This window comes from Equus przewalskii, chromosome 14 (genome assembly GCF_037783145.1).
Source record: "Equus przewalskii isolate Varuska chromosome 14, EquPr2, whole genome shotgun sequence".
Lineage (NCBI taxonomy): Eukaryota > Metazoa > Chordata > Mammalia > Perissodactyla > Equidae > Equus > Equus przewalskii.
In genome coordinates, this window is record NC_091844.1 from 36768215 (window position 1) to 36793563 (window position 25349).

The window sequence follows — 25349 nt, forward strand, 5'->3', positions numbered from 1 at the left end:
CCGAAGTTGGTATATACCAGGGAGTTGGGGTGCAGCGCAGAGGTGCAAAGGGCATTCAGGCCTTTGGAAGCCCAGCTGATGTCCTTTAGACACAGATGCCCTCCCAGGTCACCCCAGTGAGTGGCAAGCTCTGTCCTCTGGAACTCCTGTAGCATGCAATGTTCTGCCCACTCAGTGTGGCCCTATTTATTGACATTCATCTTTATGTGTGTTTTATATACACATGAGCTGTCTTTCCAGTTAGATCATAAATTCTTCAAGGGCAGACGGCCTATGTCTTTTATCTCTTTTTATCACCCACAGTGTCTAACATGGTGCCTTCATATAAAAGAGCCCCATTCATATCTAGCTTTGTTAGCATCTGTTATGAGCAATTCTCTTATAGGAGGGGGGAACTATGGACATGAACTAACTATCCAGACATGCTTTAAGAGCACCAACTATTTAAAGGCCAGCATTTGCCCTTTTGACTTAGTAAGCTGAATTTTTTAAATCATTTACTTAATTTTAAAGTTATTGAGGATTGCAAGGGGACTCCCAAGTCAGGAATTTATATCGTTTACAAAGCAAAGAGAACGTCACATGCCTTAAAAAACACCCAAACTGTGACGTAACCCCAATATTTACTTTAATCAGAGCCTTATGAGAGCAGGTCTATTTTCAGTATTTTCAAATAAAGAGACTCTGGCCTTGTGCTCCAGAGTGTGTATGAGTTTTCTGTTTATTTGAGGATTTAAAAAATGTAGGATAAATGAATGGTTAATTAGAATCTTATAGTAACAGACCACACTACTCCATCAAGATTCTCATTTAAAAAAAATTGTTTTCAGTAGTTCCTCATGTTGTACATATCTTCCTTGTTCACTTTTTAATATAACACTAAAAGTCATTTTATGTTGAACTAAAGATCATTTTTACTGCATTAGGAGAAAGCCATGCTTTCTAATATTGGAACAGCTGTAATAATTCAGAGTTAAAAAAAATCCCTAAGTATATTTTGCAAACATCATTCTAAATATTGCCTAATACACTGCTAATTTTGGTTAGATTTTAAATAAAATAGACTTCAATGAAATTATATGAAAAGGATATTCCAATGGATTAGACACAGTCTCAAGGATTAGCACTTTTAATACTGTTTCTTTATAAAATTGTGGAGGATTATTATAGAAATTGGTACCATGGTTACTTTAACTCTGGCTTTATCAAGTGTCAGAAATGCTTTACTCCTGCACAACCTGTTGTCACCTCTGGCTCTCCAAACACAATGCCACAGTGTCATTATTTCCATTTCCCATGGGAGGCAAATTAAGACTGGAGGTTTACAGAGCCGCCTGAGCACACACAACAAATCTCTGGGGCCCGGGTGTTCCACTCCCACTCCTCGTCCTCATCACAGCCCATTGCTTTTCTTCCTCCTGTTCCCAGACCAACTGTTCAGGTAAGTTTGATTATTTGCACCTGTCTTTTTGGAATTAATGACAGAACGCTGACAGAAAGGAGGTGCCGGAGTTATTAGCAAACGTTTGTTATCGTTCTTACTCATGAAAGCTTGGAAGGTCCCCAAAACCCCACAGCAGCCTCAAGGCGTGTGGCCAGCTTGCCGCTTCGCAGGGCCTATTATTTAGGGACTGTCTGCGGTGCCCTATCACACAGTGATGCCTCCCTACCTTCCCTGTCTGCTCACCTAGTCACTGTCTCCCCTGGGAGGTGGAAGGGCGTATCAAAGAGAGAGAAAGCGTCAGTGGCTGTTTCTTCCCCTTCTGTTTCGGGTGAGTATTGTTTCGGAACTCTGTGTACACCACTTTCTTTAATTATGAAGTACATGTTTTGCAAGGCAGTTCTTTGCCTTTTGCAGGAGACTTTTTTTGGGGGCGGAAATCACTGTGAAATGAACATGCTGATTAGGAAGCACGGCAAGCAGGCAGCATCGCTTATAAAGTCAGCTGCATCTTCTTGTGAAAGGAAGACTAAATTCATTTCCAAAACGCCATAAAAAGCTTATTTGGGCCATTACCACTTGCCCTCTGCCCTCTTCACAAGTTATAAGCCACACCGTGTATTTGCCTTGTAGAACAATTGGGCCCTGCCCTGGCGATTCTCCAGTGAAGAACTAATTGAAATGCTTACCAAGAAGGAAGGCAGGCTTCCCTCAGAACCTCAGTCTTTCTAGGAGAATCCACTGTTAAATAGGTGTCAGGGTGCTACTGAGGTCCTAAACCTACCCCATAAGGAGGATTTTTACAAAGCTCGGCTGAAAGGCACTTTCACTGTGGTGTTTTATATTTGGGGTAGGGACCGGAGCAAGGCAAGGAGGAAGTTCCATCAGAGATGATGACGCATAGTTGTAATGTTATAATGACAGCTGCACGATTTTTTTTTGACAGAGCAGGATGCCCCAGTGTTAAAATGAAGTTTTCACAGAAAGATATCCACAAATCAGAATCTCCATCCCTGCATAATTCAACAGTTTGACTCAGTAAATGTTTATGGAATTCCCGAAGGCAGAGCTGCTTGATTTGGGATCTAGGACCACCTACACCATCTGAGATGTTTCTTAAAAAGACAAACTCCTGGGACCTACTCCAGACCTACTGAAAAACATCATCTCCCAGGGGTGAGGCGGGACTTGAGCCTAAGGAGGCTTTCTGGGTGGTTCTCAAGCATCCTGAAGTTTACCACAACCAGGGACCTGTGTCTGTTTCACTCATTGATGTATCCAAGTGCTCAGAAGAGCAGGTGGCACAGCTCAATAAGCACCTGTTGAATGAATGAAGGCCCGAAGGGTTTGTGGCACTCGGGGCTGCAATTATGGATATCTTCCAGACCATCTAATCCAAAATGCTGTCACAAAACAAGCATAATGTCATATCCCACAAGTGGCCTTCCTAGCGAGACTGGGGGGCAGGGGAAGCTGTCCTATCTCTGCTCAACAGCCTCGGCAAATTGTCCCCACCTTAACAGACCTCTCTCTGCCTACACTTAACTGCAAAAGCCGTGAGAGACCAGCCCCACAGCTTTGCATATGTAAAAAAAGAAAGGGATTAATAAAACCAATTAAGGTATAAGTAGGATTCTAGATCCAGCATGTGGGTAAATCTCTCTCTGCTCACTACCCATAACTGAAGCTAGGCAAACTTCTATAAGCCATAGTTTTTTTATTCGTAGCCAGAATAGTCAAGGGATCAAGTTTCCTTCCTACTCATTCAAACCACAGGAAAGAGAAGGCAAGAGAAATGCAATCTCACTTTTGTATATATACTGTGCTAAGACTATATTTAACAATTTATTAAGAACCCACTGCATCCTTAACAGGTGGAAGGATGAAGAAATTCATAGATCTATACAATGGAGTACTATTCAGCAATAAAAAGGAAAAACTACTGATAGACACAACATGAATCTCAAATGTATTACGCAAATGGAAAGACGCCAACCTCAAAAGACTAGACACTGTAAGATCCTCTTTATATGACGGTCAGGAAAAGGCAGAAGTATAGGGAGGGGACACACATCAGTGGTTGCCTGATTAGGGTTAGGAGTTGGGGACAAGTTTAACTACAAAGGGGTAGCATAAGGGAATTTTTGAGGTGACAGAACGATTCTGTCTCCTGACTGAGGTGGTAGTTACAAGACTCCATCCATGTGTTAAAACTCATGGAATTGCTTATCAGATTAATATCTGACACACCTTCTATCTGAGGACAATAGATTAAATGGATTTTTGGAGCCTGGAGTTGGACCAGGAGCTTGCTCCCTCTGCCCCACGCAGTGGCCTGGAATGCAGTACTTCCAGGACCAGTGCACCCCTCCCATAAAACAAACAAAAACCTCACCAAAGTGAACTTTATGTAAACTACATTTAAAAACTCAGTGCATACACAACACAAACTCATTAGGTCTCTGAGGGCCCTGAGACACTTTCCTTCCCTCTATCAGTTTATCAATGTGGGACACACCCCATCAAGTGTGTCAAGGACTAGTTGCCCCGAGGAACTCAAGGGTGGGTTTGGGAAGCATTTAACTGTTTTTCCAAATTGGTTTTTTTCCTTTTGTTACGTTCAGGAGATGCAATCACCAACGACCCTGAACCAGACCAAGCCTCACCACTAGAGCTACACCTATGACCTCTGCCTTATTTTTACCACTAAGATCTCTGCAGGAGGAGTTTAGGCCTTATTACCGTGACCCGCAGTGTGAGTAGAAGCATGTTTTCCAATTGAGCCTGCGCAAGAGAACACCCACCTCTCCCTTTTGAATATTCATTCCCCATTTGAAATAAATGTCCCTGCGTCCCTTGGTTCAGGGACGCCAGACTTCAGAAATGATTCCTCATGGTCTCCTATTTGCCACAAATATACTTTACTTTGTGAGACGACTACTTCTGGTGGAGACTGATTTAACCCACCAAGGACGAACCCACTTTGGTTTCAGCAACAAGTGGTCCGGGAGTACGAGTGTGAGCGTGAGAGAACACTGCTATTCCAATGATCTATGCTAAGTCCATCATAACTGGTGCCAAATCTACCATGTTATAAACTGGAAGCCATTTTGTAGAAAATTCTTTTATTATAGTGCAAATAACTTTCAGCAGTGACATAATGTAAGAACACATTTAGCAATATTTTACACCACGCAGTAAATAAGAAAGTGTTTCTTTGAAAATATGTCATCATAGGAACATTATTTCTACATTAATGCTGGAAAATGCCAAGGCTGTTGTTTCTCTCAAGGCAACAGGGCTCCCTCCCTCTTTTTGGATATTTTCTTTTTAATACAAATGAAAGGATTTGCCATTTTGACAAATCACCATCAATTCTAAGAGTGATCTCTTAGGGGGGTTTTGAAAGGAGCTTGGCAAGATTTGAAATGGAGTTTCCAATTTTAAAAAAATAATAATTTTAAGACAATTCTGGGTAACCCAAAAAGTACAAGTCACTTCTATTAACTTGTAAGTAGATACACACATTCACTCCAATTTTGATGCAGAAATGGACAGATTGTCTAAAGCCCGCCGTTTATTCCCCCAGAGCCTGATTGTTATTTATACTCCTTGGTTTTGGTTATATTGCAAAATTAGGGCTCTGGTCAGAAATAACACCTTCCATACCCAAATGCTTTCCTGTGAAGCTTTAAATTGCACTTTTTATCCTGAATTCCCACCTTAGACCTCACACGCCGAACAGAGGAGCCGAACAGAGGATGTGAACTTTGTTTCCAGTTTACAGCCAACAAATTAGTACAGCTGGATTAGCCCCCTGCTAATTTAGCTAGAACTGAATCAAACCATCATATCATTCAGGTTAATTCCAACAGGCTTCACCAAGAAGTTCCCACTGACCTCCCAGAGAAATGAAGGGTTACAGTGTATCCTTATACTAAGCTGCCTAAGGGCTTGGCTGCTAACCGGTTAGCTGACAGGGAGAGAGAACAGAGTCTCAATTCCAATCAGCTACACTCCCAACTCCTCTAGTTTCTGCTGAATTATGCACCACGTGGGAATGGACAAACACCGAAGGAAACCTTCTGTGGGGGGGTCTTCCACCATAAGAATAATCAAAACCCCTACAAATATATTTCAGGGTGCCTTCTCTAAGTCTCTCTACAAACACTCTTCAAAATCTAGTGGCTTTACAAGTTAATCACAGGCTTGCAAACACCTGAAGCCACAGAACAGCCCTCTTGGCTGAATATGGCTGACGGAGTCAGCTGGTACATAAAGCTTTTCAACGCTCAGCCAGTCTTACTGGATAAAGTATCTTCTTATATAACACCATGGAACTGTGCTAAACAGTTTCAACGTTGAGAAGAATCCAAATATATCACCTATAAAAAATTCACAATTTTAGTTTGCTTTTTCTTAGACTTTGGTACTGAAACACTGTCTACATTCTCGACACGTGAAAATGACGTGGCCACTTCAGTGCCTCTGCATGTTGTGTAAAAAAAACTCAAAAGCAAAGCAGGACAAAGACGTGTCATAAGACGCAGTATGCTGTACAAACAAAACCTAAATTATATATAAATACACCCCCACCCAGCACCCCTTTTTTTTCCCCAACTACCTGACCAAAGCAATGCCAAGGGTCTTCCTCTTCAGGGCCAATGCAGTTTGTGAAGTTCAGCTCCCAGGACTCCAACCGTCCCTTGCTTTGCAGTAACATTTATAGAACTGCAGCCTCCTCTGAGAGACGCTCTGCTGTCTGATCGATTCCACAAGTGCACAGAAAATCCTACAGCTTAATTGGGAAGCATTCACACTATTGGCTGGACTCAAAGACCTGGAGTATTGGAGTTAACCTTTCAGATACACTAACTGGATCATTTCCTAATCTGGATCCCATCCTGTCCTAATATCTCAGCACAGCCAACCCAGTAGGAAGCATCCTCTACTCTGAAGCTCCAAAGGCATTGCTTAGGGATATTGGTGAGGGCCACATAATAAAAGTTATACAATGAGCTAACAGCTTACGTTGATAGAAGTTATTTCCAAGTAAGTTATTTGGGACCATTTGCTTCTGCTTTACACTACATTCCAGAATCATTTTCATACTATACTTTTAAAAGTTTCTATAATAGTCATTTAAAAAGTTGTCTATGCAATCACCTCTTACATGTTTCCAATTAGTTTAATACAATGTAATGAGCTATTATGTAAATCTAGGGAAAAGTAGTTAATTAGTCTTAAGGAAGCCAATCCTGTGCTAATTCACAGTAAGGAAAAAAAGCAATGTAAATAGAATTGTATATAATCGTCAATAACTTGAAAAGCAGTTTTATCGAAATGTTGCAAAATCTTCCCAAAAGCACTTACAGCAATTTATATCAAGAGATCATAAGTTTAGGGGTATGGAGGATATGACTCAATTCTTTACGGTGGAAATTCACCTGTTTCATGATTGTAATACGGAATATCCCCCCTCGGACCTACGATATTTATACATTCAAAAGTTTGTAACTTGCTGTTCTTGAGACATTAATCATTCTCTAACACATACGTCGAGTATAAATAAATAACTACGGGAAAGCTTTAAAAATCTGAATTAACATTATGCTGTGCAAAAAAAAAAAAAAACAACCAAACCTTGAACAACCTACATTCTATGTAAATACCCTGACTAAAATGTTGGTTGTGCTACACAATTCCACTTCAGTGCAGAAATGAGTTGATTTTGGTGTACCGTCTTTGTTGTTGTTAAGGTTTTAGCACTTTTGTTTCTAAATACCATCTTGCTTTGAAAAGACGAATAAGTTGCTACCAAATCACAAATCATCATAAATCCATTTCAGTTTAATCTGAATCAAATCCAGCAGAAACGTATAACTTTGTTCTGGGAATAATGGCTCGGTGTCTTTGTTTTGACAGCTTCCTAAGGGCGAACCACCGTTGAAGTTGTCATTTTGGGCTTAAACTGCACAGAAAGAAGAGACAGTGAAGCTTGCCTTTTGTTTTTGTTTTCCTTTAAGTCTCCAGATCTTGCTAAGACATTTCGTCCAGTCAGATAGTCGTGGCACCTGATCCTATTTGAAACAGAGGCGGTTCAAACAACATCAGCCCAGCTTAGTGATCTGGAGGTCCCCGTTTATCTTTATAGTGTCGATCGCAGACAACGTTTGAACGCGGTGGTAAAAATCGAAAAGCTGGTGTCCATCCACAAACACTCTGAAACGTGGGTGCTCACAAAGAATTTCCACCTGGAAGAAACAAAATGATAACCTCAGTTCATAAGTTCAAGGAACCCCTCTGGGGAAAATACTTCATTTTAGAGAAGGAAAGGCAGCATCTTGAGTGGTTTTCAAACACTAGAATCATACAGAAGGCTTGTTTAGAACACAGATTGCTGGGTTCCACCCCCAAAACTGTCAATCTAATAGGCCTAGGGTAAGGTCTAAGAATCTGCATTTCCACCAAGTTCCAAGGAGATGCTGATGTTGCTGGAAGGAGGAACATGCTTTGTGAACCACTGCTCTACACTATTCGACGTCCTTTAAAGATTTAAAATTGTTTACGCTTTAACATTTCTGCTTTCTCCTTGCACCCCAGAAAGTGACGTAAAGTAGCACGGATTTATTTATACGGCGTAAGGCCTTCACTACCGTCCCCTGAGTAATTCTATCCCACCTTCAGAGGAGCCCCTCACAACACAGAATCCGTACCCACTAGCAGCATGTAATAATAGTCTTGACGCTAAAACATGGTAAATAATAAAGCACAGAGAAGGTTACACAGTAATTACCATTGATGTGTAATTAACAAGGCTTTGTTAAGCCAAATAGAAATACTGATTCCATATGGTAAAAGCTTTTTCCTCCTCTTTTCCTTAAGTAATTCACCAGAGAGTTTAATCATTGGTTCTGTGCAATGTATTTATTAAAAGCATTGGGATTCACCATACAAGGAGGCACTCCATATATGATATTAGTCACATTTAATTCATATTATTACTAAAATTATATCACCAAGAAGGGCTGATTTCATTTTAATTTTGTTGTTGGGGACCATTTTATCCTCTTGGCAGTCAGAGGCTCTGGTTACTCACACTCATGAATTACATATTACGATTCATCATTATGAAACTGTCACAGTCAAGACGAGCCTAAGGGGCCACTGCCACCCTGGAGGACGGGGAGGGTAGGGATGATGGGCGGGGGGTGCCTTCCCCAGACTACGATTAGATGGGCGACAATCTCAGCTCTATCACTGATGTGAAAGTCATGGATTCTTATTTTCCCCCTAGACTGTAAGAAGAAAAATTATTACTTCTTCACAAGGCCCCTGTAAATTTCTAGATGACGAACAACAGGTTAAGGGTAGTTCTACTTCATTAGGTGTATATGCACAGCAAGCTTTTAACTGAGTTATCATTACTGTGACATACGTTAACAAGGTGTAGTGCAGACAACGTCACCAGGTCTAACATTTCAGTAAATCCTTTCCTAACACACTACTGACTTGCATCTCTTAATTGGCATCATCCTTCAAAGAGCAAAGAGCTGCTAACGCTGCTTGACTGGATGGGAGGTTTGGGCTGTGCTTCCTGCCCGCTAGATAGTGAGGAGCAAACCTATACTCATCCAGGCCCAAGGGAAGGAATCTGTCAGCCACACAGCCTGTGACGATGAAACAGACTGAGGCTACTTAACCCAGAGGGGGAAACAAGGGCATGGTCAGGCCTCATTAGCAAAAGGAACAAGAGAAAATGAAGTGATAATCACTACATTCTCAAAAAAGTCATAACTAATAAGGTTTAGTGCTACTTAAAGGGTGAGGAAAAAATGAGGCTAATTCTAGATGCTTAATATCTATTAATCAATCAGATATTTTGGGACGGGTATCTACTATATGTCTAGTACTATGTTGAGTACTCATCGAAAAGTATTTCTTCTTAACAATCTGGTCATATAAATATGGGTTTATTTACTAAAAGTATTGGCTAAATAGAGCCAAGAGCTACTATGGTGAGTATTAGTTCACATCATCAAACAGAACTCTTTTGATCTTTTTTCTTTTTTTCACCACGAATGCCAAATTTCCTGGACAAGCAAAGATTCTGGCTGCTGAAAGCATTCTTGGCACATGCCGGAGGAGGAGAACACCGTCACCCTGCCAGTGGCTGGAGCTGGCGCCCTCGAGGTACTCACCCTGAATGGCTGGTCTGGGATGAATGGAAAGTAAGGGATTGCTGACTGTTCTTCACCCCTTTCCCCAGATATACAAGAATTTCTGAGTAGCTGCCGGTCTGTGAACACAGCTTTGAGTTCAATCGCCACATCGGCAGGAGGATCTTCCGAGTCACCACAGGTCAAGCTGATGGCAAAGCTGAAAAGAAAACGGTCCCATTTATTCAGAGTTGGCTATAACCACATTTAACAACGACCCAGGCTCCCATATTTCCTCCTCCTAGAGGTCTGTCTGCTTTTAATGGGCCACTTACTCTTTACATAGGAGATTAGACTATGTACGGACAAGGAAGATTACAATCAAATCAGTTATTTTGTTACCTAAAAGAAGTCCTGCGGAAAACCGTGGTGGAGTTGAAAATGACTAACATTAGGGATTGCAGATACCTAAAACCACCCACACAGTGTCTTAATCCATTTCAGAAATCTCAAAAACAGCCCTAGAAATTGACCAGAGGAAATAATATCTTGTAAAGCTTGGGTCTCATTTATATTGATAGTTCTCGCTCCAAGCACCACTTTTAAAAACCATAAAAAAAAAAAATGCTTTGGCCTCCCTAAGGGTCAAAGAGAAAATGACGTGGGCCTATATTTATAATCTCTGATATAAACAGCTGTCTGGAGAAATGATGGCTGAGATTCATACACATTCTTTTCATGGGAACATGGTACTTTCCTGGCACTTCCAACTAGCAACGCGGGTCACACGGAGAGGAAGAGGAGGGGCAGTAAGCCCCCGCAGGAGTGGGTAGGGCCTTGTAACTGCCGCATAGGTCTTGGGGGAGCACAAGGACTCTGCCTTACCTTTCCGGGTTGAGGTCTACGATGCCCATTACTAACACCTTCTTGCCTGGTCTCATGCCACCTTTAATGTGCCCACAAAATGGAACTATCTGCAAAGGATGAGAGGAGAAACAGGAAGTTTACAGCCTCTAAGCGAAGAGCTAAGCCCTCAGATCCTGAGGACATGACCCATTAGAAAATCCAATTAGAAAGGAAGAGGGTACAGGCAGAGACACAGAGCACAGAACGAAATCATTTACCAGTCGTGGGAAGTACACGTCGGCTTGAACTGGAGAGCCCAAGGAGTTGTTTAAATGCCCATCATCTAGTTTCTAAAAATAGAAGCACACAGATTGGCTTTCCAAAGGCTCTTGTTTTGGGAGGAGGGGAGGGGAGCGGGGGAGGAGAGGAGGGGGCGGGGAAGAACCTATACAAATCTGCGGAATCTAGCAGCCCTCACAGAACACAAGCAGCGTCTACAGATGCTGCCGCCTCCCAGTCCATTGAATAACCGCAGAAACCGCCGGAACAAAACCTGTCCTTTGCAGCCGGTAGCTAAGCCTCTGAAGATCCCTAGATCCTTAAGATCTAGATCAAAATCAAGGTCGAGGCACACCGAGGAGCCAGAGCCCCGCGCCGGAGGAGGGCAGGCCCCTCTCCAACTACAAACGCCTCTGCACCCGCTGTCGCCCAAGCCAGTCCGCAGGGACGTGGCTGGAGTGGAGCGGCCGCGCTCAACTTCTCACGGGAGCCCCGGCGCGGACCCATTTCCAAGGGGGAATCCCCGGGACGTCGGGGGCGGCCGCGGGGGGCGCGCCCCAGACACACACACGAGCGCACACTCACACATGCAAAACGCACACACCTGGCCGGGGGCTGCATGGCAGAGAGAGGGCTCTCGGTCACCCCCACCCCGCCGTCCGCCCAAAACACCCTCCCCCTGGCCAGCGGCCTCCAGCCCGGGGCAGTCCTGACCCCCACGCCGTCCGTGCACACCCGGCTCCTGCTAACAGGTCCCGGGGCGCCTTCCCACGCGGGGGGCGCGGGTCTGGGCCTCAGCCTCCTCTCTGCCGCAGACCGGCTGGAGCGGGCGGCGGCGGCGTGCGGGGCCGCGGGAAGGGGGCGCCTCGCGTGCGCCCCGCTACACTCACCACCACGGCATCACTGTCCGCCACCGATCCCGCCATCTTCCTGCACAGCGCGGCGGGGTGCACGGCTGGCAGCCGGGCGGCGGGGGACGTGGGACGCGGCGCGCGGGCGGGGATCCCGGGGCGGTCCTGCGCCGGGCGGGGGCGCGGGTCCGAGGCTAGCTCGTGCGCGGGCACGCGCGCGGGGGCGCGCGCGCGGGCACGCCCGGGGGCCCGGCGCCGACCCGGCAGGCGGGACGGGGGAGGGGAGGGAGAGGCCGCGCGGCCCGGGAGGTCGGAGGTGGCGGCTGCTGCCCGGAGCGTGGCTGCCGAGTCGGGGCTGCTTTGTTCCGCGGGGTGCTGCTGTCGCCGCCCGAGGAAGAAAGGTGGCGAAAGCCGCGCGGCTTCGGCCCTGGGCGGCATTTAAAGGCCGCCGGGCCCGACTCGGGAACCTTGAACAGGGCGGGGACCCGACTGGGCTGCCGCGGCTTGCTCAGCTTGCCCTGCCCCTCGGCCATTGGACGGTGGCAGGAGGCTGGGGCGGGAGGGACGGGCCTGTCCAGGTCCGGGCGTGCGGGAGGGCGGGGGCCCGGCGGGAGGGTGGGTGGGACTGGGGGATGAGGAAGTGGGGACCGGGACCTGCCAGGTAACAGGTGCTTGTGACACCCCCGCCCCACCCTTCCAGCCAACCTCCTTCTTCTGCCACGTCCTGGGGCAGGGGACGGTGGAGGCAGAGGTGAAGGGAAGACTGGGAGGTGGGTAGGTCTTCCAGAGCTCCGACGTCTTTCAGAGAATTCCAACAACGTGGGAGGAAAGATTCATTGGGCTCTCTAGGTAGAAAGATCAGGAAAGGTCCCTAGACTTGCACAAATAAATATTTGACCCTAAAGCAAGAGGCAGGACTCAGAGTAGGGACTTTTGTATCCCAGGAGGTTGGATACAGAATAGACCTGTCTCCAGTGGAAGGACGGGCAGGTCTGGGGATCCCTGGAGGCTCTCTCTGCGGGGATCTGGCTAAGTCTGCCCAAAGTGAACTGGGCACGGTGACTGTCCTCAGAGAGCCTCCACTGGGCCCTGTGTTTTACAAGGCACCTGGCCAGTCTGGGGAAGTGTTTTTCACTGAAAATCCCCTGATACCCTTTGTGGAATAATTCCCAGCGGGTACACCCCTCTCTTATTCCAAAGCACAAATTCCTTTATGGCGTTTCCACATTAGGATGATTATGTAACTTCTCAGATAAAGCTGTATCAACCATACCCTCTATTAGATGACATCTTGGCTTACACATTCCATCGTGTGAATCACCAGGGTGTTTTACACTAATAAGCAGGGAGCATGTGTGACCTGCTGCCATCCCAGAGGGGCCCTCAGAGGCTCCCTTCCAGCCGCTGTTGCTCGCTGTGTGGCCTGGAACATCACTGCGGCTTTTGTGTCTTAGCTTTCCCTTTATGGACCAGAGCTAATCACGGTAATCTCCGTGGAGTAGGGAGAATTACCTGCGCACACTTGTCAGCCGCAGTCATATCCTTTGTGAGCCCTGAGTTAGACACTGAAGTGCAGCACAGTTGTGGCTCACATTTTTGCTCTTGTTTACCATTCTTACCTCAAAATCACACCTTCTTGATTATTTTACAATATCAGGCAGTCAAAGGAAACTACTGACATTTTGAAAGCACACTTCAATATATCTCAATTTCTGAGAGTCTGTAATAGGGAAAAACCATTGAAGTAGTTTTTTGGTGTTAGCTAAGCTGAGTGACACAATGCACCATAGTGCTTAAAAAGCGCTTGCCCTGGATCCCGCCCGTTGGCGCAGCGGTTAAGTGTGCGCGTTCTGCTTCTTGGAGGCCCGGCGTTCGGATCCTGCGTGTGGACATGGCATGGCTTGGCAAAAGCCATGCTGTGGTAGGCGTGCCATATATAAAGTGGAGGAAGATGGGCATGGATGTTAGCTCAGGGCCAGTCTTCCCCAGCAAAAAGAGGATTGGCAGCAGTTAGCTCTGGGCTAATCTTCCTCAAAAAAAAAAAAAAAAAGAAAGAAAAAAAAAGCCCATGCCCTAGGTTCACATCCTGGCTCTACAATGGACTGGCTGGGTGATCTTGGATAAGTTACGAAACTTCTCTGTGCCTCTGTTTCTTCATCTGTGAACCAGAGATGACACCAATGACAATGATGAACAAGAGACGACAGCAATGACGATGATGATAGTGCCTATCGCGTTATTGGCAAGATTAAGTAAATTGGTTCCTTTACTTTGCTTAGAATGGTACCTGACATAGAGGGCACTTAATCCTCAAAATTACTGTGTGTCTGCCATGTACCAGGCACTGGGGTTCCAGCAGAGGCTTTTTTGTTGATCTGATATTCTAGTGGGGAAAGGCAGTCAATAAACAAATAAATATATAATATGTCAGGTGGTAAAAGTGCTAGAAAAAATAGTAAAGTAAGGCGGGGGAGAGAGAGAGGAGGTGGGTTGCTGGTATTTACATAGGGTGCTCAGGGAAGCCACCTCTGGTAAAGTGAGGTTTGAGAAGACCCCCAGTGGGAGGGAGGGAGTCATTTGGAAGTCTGGCAGAAGAGGTCGCTGGCAGAGGGAACTGCAAGAGCAAAAGCCACAGGGTGAAGTATGTAAAGAAAATGTTGGGTGCAGCTGGGGTGCTGTGACCAAAGAAATAAGTAATGAGAAATGGAACAGGCTGTGCAGACCCTGTGAAGATTGGCTTTTACTTGAGAGAGATGGGAAGACACTGGAAGTTTCTGGGCAAAGGAGTTTCCCTCTACTGTGGCTGCATCCCTCTGGCTGCTGTGTGGAGTGGCCTTTGTGGGGAGGGTGGTGTGTAGGAGGGAGCGACTTAGGAGGCTCCTGCACGCATCCAAGCAGGATATCATGGCGGCTTCGACATGGAGGTGGTGGAGATGTGAGAAGCCGTGGCCCTTGGTGAGTCCCAGCTCTTGTCACTATGTAGCTTTGAGAGTTCATATCGACTTCTAAGCCTCAGTTTCCTCACTACAAAATTAAGGGGTTCGGCTCATTCATCGTTCCTTCTTAGCTCTTAGAAACTTCTTCTGGGTCCTGAAAAGCTGTGTAATACCATCGAAATTTAAATGGGTTTGAGAGTAAGTGCTGCTGAATGAAAAGAATCTTGGGTTGAATCTTCTGATAAGTGGTTTTGTAAGGTGAAGAATAACCCTTTGATTTATTTTGTAAGTGGAGTTGAAGATATTTGGATTGCTTGAGATGAGTGTCTTACGTTTTAGGAATGTAAAGAATAGGATGGTAGTAAACCTGCCCAGAACACTTTAACATGGAAAATTGCCTTTTGTTCCAAAAATGCTTGATTCCTTCTCAATCAGCCTATGGGATGGTTCATTTTGAATATGGAAAGCAGGGAGAAAGCCTAAATGAATTTTTTGTGTTATAATTAAAGCTGAGCAAACTACCCCTTACAGGGAAAAGTCATTAGCAAATTAATGAATTCTAGAGCTTAAATTTTTTTTTTAGTTGTATAGTGAAAGATAGGCAAACTTTGCTCTGTGCTTTGATTACAGGCATTTGTGTCTAAAAAACATTAACCAAGGCTGTGAGCCTTTTATGAAACACAACAGTGAAATTTCAAGATGAACTGCGTTATTGCTGGAAAGTGCTAGAAAGGCTAAAGAAGGGGGAAGGCGTTCAAACAGATGATTAGCATCGAAAAAGAAGTATAAGCAGGTCTTTGAAGATAGACTTTGCTAAGTGATCTTCCTAGATGAAAATGGTAGAATCGCTTCCTTTTTTCCTTCCGATTTATTATGTTTTATTCAAATGTATGCATGCGGAATTTCTAATATTGGGAGGAGCATACGGCATTGACATCAATTCAGCAACCATTTTATGAGTATTGGTAGGGGCTATGACACTGTGGACCAATGCACGCGTCTTGTCCTCCAGAGCTTCCAGCTGACTCTGGGGATCAGTGGCAGAATGTATGGTGGGTAAGATAATAGGCCTCAGACCTATAGTCTGAGCACTGAGCGGGGAGATCCACTCTTGTTTGGAGGATTAAGGCAGCTTTCTGGGGTACCTCTGACCACCTGCACAGCAGCAACTGCCACAGTCCCACAAAAGCAAGTCTTCAAAGACCGCACTGCAGCTCTGTTCGTGGCCTGAATTCTAAACCCACTCCTCTCCCTGGTCTGGCCACCAGCTGAACCCGTTCCCAGAGGCTGCCTTTTGTCTCCTGCCCTGGTCCAGGTAGACATGTACCTCCTTCCTTACACTGTGAGTGCCTTCTTAGGCCTCCTGTGGGCCCTGGTCTTCTGGCCCTGCCTGTGACTTTCAGACCACTTGTTTGCTGTCTGAGTGTATATGCATGTTGGCTAGAGCAGAGTTTCTCAACCTCAGCACTATTGACGTTTTAGGCTGAGAAGTTCTTTGTTGTGGGAGACTGTCCCGTGCATTATAGGATGCTGAGCACTAGATGCCAGTAGCACCCCTCCCTCAGCTATGACGACCATAAATGTCCTCAGACATTGACAAATGTCACCCCGGAGTGGGGGTGGGGGCAAAATTGCCCCCAGTTGAGAACCAGTTATCTGGAAGATGCTTTAAGAGTCCTATTATTCATGTTTATATGTATGATGTGAAATTTATCCAATCTAGTCTAGAGTAGAAACTTGCACATCAGAAACATCTTCCTTTTTCTCTGGCAGGTCATTGCTTCCTGACACTATAGGAGCACTTCATAGACGGTTCCACAAAGAATACCTAAAGCAGGGGCTGGCCTGGTGGCGCAGGGGTTAAGTGCGCACCTTCCGCTTGGGCAGCCTGGAGTTCGCCGGTTTGGATCTCTGGTGCGGAAATGGCACAAGTTGACACGCCATGCTGTGGTAGGCGTCCCATGTATAAAATAGAGGAAGATGGGCACAGATGTTAGCTCAGGGCCACTTTTCCTCAGCAAAAAGAGGAGGATTGGCAGCAGTTAGCTCAGGGCTAATCTTCCTTAAAAAAAAAAATAATAATAATAATAATAAAAGAATACCTAAAACAAAGGACGACCTGTGAGGGCCCCTGTGGAGGTAGCTGCCAGCTCAAAATGTCTTTGTGATACTGAGAAATGTGTGTGAATTTTGCATTCTTTTCCACAATATTGCTGTGTTTATTTTTGATATAAACATAAGGTGCTCCCTATACCCATAAAAGCAGTAAAATTGAAGTGCCCTAAATGTTTACCTTATTTATCCTGTGGCTTGATGCCCTCCCCACTCCAGGCCCCAAAAGGTACTTGCAGCTACTTTGAGGAGTAAGACATTGCACAGTTTTATAGGCCAGTCAGGCTTTCAACTCAATCCTTAATTGTTTTTGTCAGACCCGTCTCTGCTCATGATAAATATTCATGTAGGCAGCAGAATAGACCAACTCAGCATTCTTGTATTTACGTAGTTAGGTAGGAGGGCAAACATTTATCAGGCTATTTTTCTCAATTTCAGTACATGATTAAAGTTCTTAATTATTTTAGGAACTGTGGTCACGGTTATCAAATAATTATTTCAGGCACACACACAAATTTGTGTTGTACCAAAGTAATTACGGGACGACCATAAAACTTGGCAGTCAGTGCCAGTTCCTAACATTTCATTATTTTCCGTTTATTTACGAGGAAACTAGAACCAGCCTCCTGCTTGTGTTTTAATTACTTAGCACAGGAAGGATTGATTTCAGAAAACCTCCATGCTGAAGAAGATAATGAGCCCAGTCCCAGGAGGAGTTCAGGTCTTCAAAGGTATGCCCTGCACCCTACCCTGGGGATGTCACTGTGGGCCCTTTAGCTAGAGCGCAGCCCCCTCCAGAGAGAGCTCACTCCTGTGAAGGTAACTAGAGGCCTCCCTAATGGGAAAGCGGAAAGCGTTCTGCCGAGGAAACAGAAAGAACACTGCTTCCAGCGTTTGGAACTGGCAGAGTAAATGAAAGATATTTTAAGATTCTTTCCAGCAGGGCTTTGGGCGTACGCTGAGAGCCAAGGATGGGCTTCTGCGCCTCCTCTCCAGCCTCACCTTTCAGCAATTCCAAGAGGTGGATCTGTTCTTCAATAAGGAACGTGACAGCCCCTGTGGCGGTGCCCCAGGCCTGATCTCACTCTTCTCATTTCTGTTTTCATTTACTGGTTTATAGTCCTTCTTTTTATTGCCTCTGTGATTTTATTTTCTTGCTGTCAAGTGGCGTAAAGGGTTTCTTAGTTTTGCAGTTTCATGGAAACTTGTGTGGCGTGGCTGGGTGGAAGGAGACCAAGATTCAGATTTAGCAGTCATTTGGAAATCCTGACTAATGGGGAGGAAAACTCAGGAGGCATGCTGCCAGGGTCATTTGATTTTGAGAGGAAACGTGTCTGGGTGACACAGATTTCTGGACTTCTTCAAAGGTGAACTATGCAGAGCAGGGATTAACACAGCACTGCTTCTGGACAAGCCACGGCCAGGAGAGACCTGAGGATTTTAACCTGGCATCCCAATTTGACTAACCAAAGAGATTCAGAGAAAACAGAATTCATTTATTTATTCAACAACTTGTTATGGAGCTGGGCTCCATTTTGGTTGTCATTATGATCGTTTTCTACTTTCCAAACAACCAACCAACCAACCATACACACATGTGCACTTATGATGCTTGCCCTCCCCTTCCACGTGAATTCTTCAAGGGTATCTGTGCTCTCCTCATGTTGCAGACGCCTCCCTGCACACCGCCTCCTGCATCTGACAACATTCAGAATGGCTCTAAGAGCTTCCCCACCAACATGGCAACAGAGCCGAGAAAATAAAAATGAAAGGTTTTGAATTCAGAGGCTGCTACCTTCCATTCTGCCTCCAATCATATAGCACATTTTCTATCTAGATTTAGTTTGGTTGTGTTGATTTTAGGCCTGAATTGTTCACATGATTAATTTATCCCATAAAGAAAGATTAAGTGAAGAGTTGAAGAAATGTTTTCAATCACAGAAGTTTAAATTGGCTGGCTACATTGATTAAACTCGTGGCATTTCATTCTTTCACAGCTTTGGCCTTGGTTGGCTCAGTGTTGCTCCTCAACCTAAGAATCAGTTGGAAATCTATAAGTTCAGGAGGGTCTGGGCTTGACAATACTTTTCAAGATGGCCTGGCATGCGCACACGTGCGTGCGTGCGTGCGTGTGTGTGTGTGTGTGTGTGTGTCTTTGAAGGCGGGGTGGAGTGGGGAGGGAGGGAAATTTTCAGCTTTTCTTACAAGGCAATAGTCATCTTAATTACCAGGAATAAACAAAGGTAACTTGGGGAAAGGAAGCAAAGAAGCTGTCTTTGCTTGTTTTTGATCCCATCAATTTAATGCCAGGGAAAACTCCATCAAGAGAAGAGAGGAGCCTTATACTTTTTTTTTTTTTTTGAGGTGACTGAGGCAGAGATACAGATATTAAATATCTATCCTTTGAAGCTTTCTCTGCTAACAGATGTTCTCCTTGGCACTGATCTGGAATCTTCCCTCATACAACTGGATTCCTGACCAGTTCTGCTCACCTTACACATCAGTTGCATGGGCCCTTAATGGTAGAAAATAGCTCGCTTCCCCAGTAATCCCAGCTTCTCCGCTGGACAGGTTGGCCCACTTCATTCCTGGCCCTTCAGGCTCCTCCCTACTCCTTCCATTTGCTCTGGGTTCTCCTTCTGGGCAGGTGCTTCCTCCACTGCCTGTCTTTAGTGAGTAGGTTCTCAGCCTGAAAGAGAAAATTAATAACAAATATGTTCCATATATATGGTCCTTCTTTGGAAGGCAGAATTTCCTGTCTTTCAGGAGGCCAATATTCATCCTTTTCTCTTTTAATCACCATTGACAGAATGTCGTAGCCAGGACAGGCCCAAAACTGAGTGCCATCCCATTTTGAGCCAAAGTAGTATAGCTAATGATTATTCAAGAGAAGTTGCAACCAAAGGTTGGTTCTAGATGATTTATACAGATTATCCAATGCCAGGTGATGTGCTCTAAATAGAAATAAGGAGGAATGATCTTAGTAAGAAGAGAAGATGGGTGGAATTTCTGAGTATGGACAGGATGAGTGTTTTTTCAGGTCTAGTGATGGTTTTAATCTACAGTGTTGTTTATTCTCAGGGCCCTAATAGCAGCTCATGAAAGAGCCACAGTTTCGCCTAAAAGCCCTTAGAAGTTGTTACACGATGCTAGGATAGAGCACCACCAGGAATCTGAGAGAACCCATATCTTTTAGTCAATTGTGATTCAACTCCCTGCTTCAGTGCTGCGTTTGTGTTTAGTCGGCGCGGTCTTTTAAAAACATAAATTGTGTTACGTCAACCCCCCTTAAAATCACTTGGTGGGTTCTCATGCATTTAGAATGAAATTTAGAATTTAGAATGAGACTCTAATTTCCTTCCATGGCTCTTAAGGCCCTACAGAATCTGGCCCTCTCTGTCCAACTTCACCCATGGGCCATACTCTCCCTCAATCACTACTTTTCAGCCCAAACTGGCTTCCCTGGAGTTCTTCCAACAGCCAAGTGCGCTCATTCCTCACGGTCTTTTCGTTTGTTGTCCCTCCTGCCTGGGACATGTTTCTCCAGGCACTTTTCTGGATTCTCATCCTTAAATTCTTAACTCAGATGTCACCTCCCAGGAGAGGCCTCTCCTAATTAGGCCCTGGCCACGGCTCTTTACTGTATCCTCATCTTCTCTGCAGTATTTACCTCCATCTTTAATTGTCTTGTTTATTACCTGGTGTGGCCTTTCCACACCAGAGGGTAAGAGCCTTGAGAGCAGGATCTTCTCTTTGTTCTTCATGAAGTGAAGTGAAGCTGAGCATAAAGATTGATTGCTTTATTGATTGAATGAGTGAGTGAGTGAATGAGTTGATGAATAGTACACAGTCAGAGATCTGCAGATGAAGTATAACCTCAGTGCTATTGAGGACTTCGGGGTCCCAAGAATTCACTCATTTCCCTCCTGTTACACAGCCTGAGGACAATCATACTTGGGTTGACGTGTGAAGAGTCTGCACCGAGATGTCCTTCCCACCACTGAGAAATCTTGATTCTAGATGCCATATAGGTTATATATAAATTCACGTTAGACATTAGGCAGAGTTGCTGAACCTAAATTTTAAATATTAGAAAAGGCACTTGTAAGCAAGAAAGGTAGAATTGTAAGATCAAGCACAGAAAAGGTAATAGGGAAAAAAAATCCCCAAGCACAAGCATAGCAATGCCATCGCCATATTGGTAGTTTTATTGTTTCCTCATCCTCATCAGGAGACTCTCCGGCTCTTCAAAGTAACCTGACATTGAACATCAACTAGAGCATCTTCTCTAAGAGGGATGAGCAAGGAAGGTGCTGCCTTTCCAGAAGACTATTTAATTTTATTTAACAAGCACTTACGGAGTGTTCACTATGCTCCAGGTACTTCTCTAAATACTTCGTAAAAGCCGTCACAGGTTAAGTAGGTTAAGTTCTCTGAAAGTTGTGTTGAGACGGAGTTTAGGGTGTGAGATGCTTATTAGGGATTAACACCTTTGAAGAGAAGGGAGGGAAAGCAGGAAGAAGTCAACTGCATTGTGGGCTCAACGAAGCCTCGGTCAACCTGGCGGGGAGCTTGAGGCGGGTGCTCCTTATCAGGGTGTCCTGCATCAGACCAGAATGGCCCGCCTTCACACCCTCTCTTCACTCAGTCACTAACCGAGGGTACCCCGAGGAAGGGCATGGCCTCGGGCACAGCAGCTCTCTGCAGCTGGCACAGACTGGAGTGGCGGAGATCTGGAGTTTGTCTGCTGACCATCCTCCCTGAATCCGGGCAGCAAGTTCTTCCTTGAAGAGGGATCTGGGCAGTGCCCCTCTGTCTGCTCAAATATTAACTCTTAACCCTTGTGACGACCCTATGAGGACGGTTATTATTATTATTATTATTCCCATTTTACAGATGAGAAAGCTGTGGCATGGAGAAATTAGTTAACTTGCCAAACCAGGTCAGGTAGCAGAGCTGAGATCTGACCCAGGCGTATGGCTCCCGAATCAGAGCTCTTAACTACTCAGCTAAGCTGTCTTAGCTATTACTTCATAGAGAGCGTTGAGGACAGCCTAACAGCAATAATAACAACAATGATATTGGCGCTGCACTTTGACATTGAAAAGTGCTTTCACGTTAGTGTTCTAGTTTTTAATTTAGTTCTTTCTAAGGTGGTACGTGTGTGTGCACATGCGTGTGCGTGCTTGCCTGGTACTGGTGCATTTATTAAGAACCACATCAAAAGGTGATAATTTGGGGTTGCCTACTGTATTTGAATATTAAATCCTCCTGTAAAAATCTAAGAATCAGTCTAGATGCTGAGGGGCAATGACTGGGCCTGAATTCCATTACGAGACAGCAGGTGCTGGGGTTCTCGTGCTGGCCTGAAACAGGAAGGGTCCTTCTGGAGTTTAGGGCAAGAGAGTGAGTAGGTGGAAGAAAGGCTATAAAATGCAGGTTCTGTGCATTAGGTAAAGCAAGCTCTGTGCTGTGCCAGTCATAGGAGTAAGGTTTTAGATTTAAGGGCCTGAGGGAAAAGCAGGTGGCACCATGAGGAGAGGATACAGGAAGGAGAGGAGGGTTCAGCAGGTGGGAGCAGGGTGAGCCCTGGGCACTCTGCAGAGGGTCTGTAAGACGGTACGATGCTGTGAAGAACCCGGAGGGCAGCCGAGGAGGTAAAAGCTAGGGGTCTGGGCTCTCCTCAGAGGGGAAGCATGTGGACTTGGACAGAAGATGGGAGGAAAGAGGAAATCCAGTGGCAGCAGAACATTTTTCCATCACAGTTTTTGGAAGCATACATACACATAATCTTTTTTTTTAAGATTTTTTTTTTCCTTTTCTCCCCAAAGCCTCCCTGTACATAGTTGTGTATTTTTAGTTGTGGGTCCTTCTAGTTGTGGCATGCAGGACGCCACCTCAGCATGGCTTGACGATCGGTGCCATGTCTGCGCCCAGGATCCGAACAGGCGGAAACCCTGGGCCACCGAAGCAGAGCGCGAACTTAACCACTTGGCCATGGGGCCGACCCCCATACACATAATCTTTTAAAGATATTTTAAAATCGTTTCCTACATTATGGAATTATACTTCTTGCTTCTAAAGGTGGGCTTAGTAAGAAAGAAATCCAAGGCTGACAAGTCTTATTGGTATGATACAGAATACACCTTCCCCCCTAATTTGCAATTCTATTTTTGTCTAGAAGAGTTCATGCAATGGGAGTCATTATCCTTAAAACTTTTAGCTGCAGTGGAATTAACTGGCTTAGCATTCTTTTTCCAGAGTTTGGTGAAATCCCCCCTTTGAGCTCAATAGAGAAATTCTGTTTTAATCTGTCGCTATCTTTATTCGTATCGGAAAAGATAGCCCAGAAGGCTGGAACAGAATCTTGCTAGTAAGTGTTCTTTGCAAAGAGTCAGCAGGGATAAAATTCAGCAACATGACATGTAAACTTCCCAGCAGACGGAATGTGTCCTGAGCCAGAGGGATTAAAGGATTCTACTTGGGATCTGAATAAAGGTCATTCTTGCTACTGAACTGATTATGTCACCATCATTGACCCTTATGTTAACAGGTTCTTTCCCTTGTCACATATTCTGTCACATTCTCTTTCGGATATTTCAACACAATTTGCCTATTTTCATAACACATAGAGCCATCTTAAAAACTTGCCCTATAGCCCATAGCATAACAATACTCTAAATATTTCACAAAGCAAAGGAAGTACATAGATGTTAAACAGTAATTCACAACTAGAGGAGAACTCAGGATGTCAAATACAGATCTTACTTAGAGTAGACACTCAAACTCATTTATTACACTGAACCAAATTGGGACAATGTAAAGAGACATTTGTGTATCTGGAGCATAGTATATTTCTAATGCCATCCTCTGGAAAATGAGCATGGTTTCAGAGAACCATAGTTGTTTCCTGAAGTAAATGGTTTTATTTGGGGTGGGGGACAAATAATTCTTTTCTGTAATCTAGGATTTTATTGAAGAATATTCTCCCAGGTCTTATGAAGGCAGAAGTAAGATTAAGTGTGGAGGGTCATTGTCTAGTGGTAGGGATTCAAGCAATGGTGGAAGGGAGCGGAGATAGCTTGGAATCCTTCGTGTTCCCTATTTACCCTTTAATGATTCTGAACTGCCTTTCTGCAGTCACTTCTCAGGTGGGCATAGTGCATGGGACCCAGTGAAAATAAGCTCTATTCCAAGTAGTACTCAAAAGGTGGGCTGTTTCAGGACTTCGAGGTGCTTATATTTAATCCTTGGACACTGCATTTGGAAGCTACCTCTGCTTGTAGGACATTTGTCTCTTCCAAAAGCTGGATTCAGTATCAAAAAGTGAAGTGTTTCATAGAATGCTATACTCACCAGTAAAATCAGGGCATGTTCTTGTGAAAAATCTAAGCATTTGACCACGTAGAGATGAAATTGCTGGATCATAGGGTATGCACATCTAATAGTTTTGTACATGCTGGTAGGTTTCTGTCCAGCCTGGCTGGACCAACTAAATACAGTTTCTGCTTCTTCATATGCTGCATCTCCACTCAGGTGAACCAACCTTAGGACAAATTCATTTTCCCTTTCTAAAAAACAAACACAAAAATGCAACTTCTAGTTATCAAAATTCAATCTCTCAAAGTTATATGGTCACAGATAGATCTCAAATGAATTTGATGGGCATCCAATATGGAGCTTTGGCCCCACGTCTCTCTCTATGATGCAGGCCACACACATACTCTTCAGTCTGGTGTTGTCCTAGAATTAACTGTACACTTCTTTCAGGAGGTGACATTCAAGGCACACAAAGACTGCGAGGTCAGTGAGGGCTGGAAGGGAAAGTGAGCATGGCTCATAAAACCAAGAGGCACTTATGATTTAGCAAGATTAACAAGTGCTGTTGAAAAGAGTTACCCCGCCTGAGTCACAGAGGGGAAGAAGGATGCCGGCTCAGTTCTCTTGGATTTGCTGTCACGCCACACGAGTGGAAAGCTCCTGAAAGCCTTGCATGAAACTGCAATAAAGCTTTTGGAAAATGGCCGTTTCTTTAATGATTATTTCTCTTGGACCTTTACAGAAAGAATGAGTCGTTCTTTGTCACTGGCTCAGTTATTTGCCCTTAACATTTCTTTTGTCTGCCTTGTTGGGAAGGTTATGTTTGAAGCTTGCCCAGGTTCTTAAATCCAAGTCATTTAATACATAGTAAACTCACACTGGACTCTTTTGGAACAATTTCTACTAAAAAATTGATATGTATATATAGTGGATTCAGCAACAGAAAGCTGAGGAAGTCAATCCTTCCCCTTTTCAGGCTGTGTGTAAATGCATGAATTAGTGGAATTCACTAAAAAATTCGTCACTCAAATGTCTACCAATCCTTTTGTCCCTGGTCAAAAACATTCTTCCAGATCAGTGTTTTTAGCTTTTATAGCAACGGCAATTTTCAGAACATAACAGGCTTTGTGTTTCATATGCTGAAAGTTGGCTTTAAATGCTTAATAACTAGAAGATCTCAGGAATATTGGGTAATCCCTGTGTAAGCAATTTCCTAAATGCTATATATGAACTCCCAAAGGTATGCTAGGTATATATGTACGTTGCGATACAGGCAGGTAAATAGAGCACAGATATTCATTTAGATGCCTGGTTTTTGGATTACATCCATAGAGAAGCTACAAGTGTTCTGGCTGCCAGTGCAGGTAGCCTTGGTACTTCTGCTACGTCAGACATTTCCAGTTGA

General features: G+C 44.6%; 1 protein-coding gene, 2 long non-coding RNA genes and 1 pseudogene across 3 annotated transcripts; 3 read left to right on the forward strand and 1 right to left on the reverse strand.

Annotated features, from left to right (window-relative positions):
• The first annotated feature begins 1488 nt into the window (after nt 1–1488).
• Nucleotides 1489–7135, forward strand: LOC139075540 (uncharacterized). The gene is made up of 4 exons (XR_011526029.1): nt 1489–1772; nt 2388–2617; nt 3316–3455; nt 4066–7135. It is a non-coding gene; the product is annotated as an uncharacterized lncRNA (long non-coding RNA).
• On the forward strand, nt 3635–3812 carry LOC139075883 (U2 spliceosomal RNA; annotated as a pseudogene).
• Nucleotides 4550–12203, reverse strand: LGALSL (galectin like). The gene is made up of 5 exons (XM_070572518.1): nt 11616–12203; nt 10725–10796; nt 10486–10574; nt 9643–9820; nt 4550–7695 (listed from the first exon to the last, which is right to left on the reverse strand). Exons 1-5 carry the CDS (start codon nt 12012–12014, stop codon nt 7552–7554), a joined length of 882 nt encoding a protein of 293 aa, XP_070428619.1. The 5' UTR covers nt 12015–12203; the 3' UTR covers nt 4550–7551.
• Nucleotides 12204–16285: 4082 nt separating this feature from the next.
• On the forward strand, nt 16286–18405 carry LOC139075541 (uncharacterized). Its single transcript, XR_011526030.1, has 2 exons — nt 16286–16462; nt 17274–18405. It is a non-coding gene; the product is annotated as an uncharacterized lncRNA (long non-coding RNA).
• Nucleotides 18406–25349: the final 6944 nt, after the last annotated feature.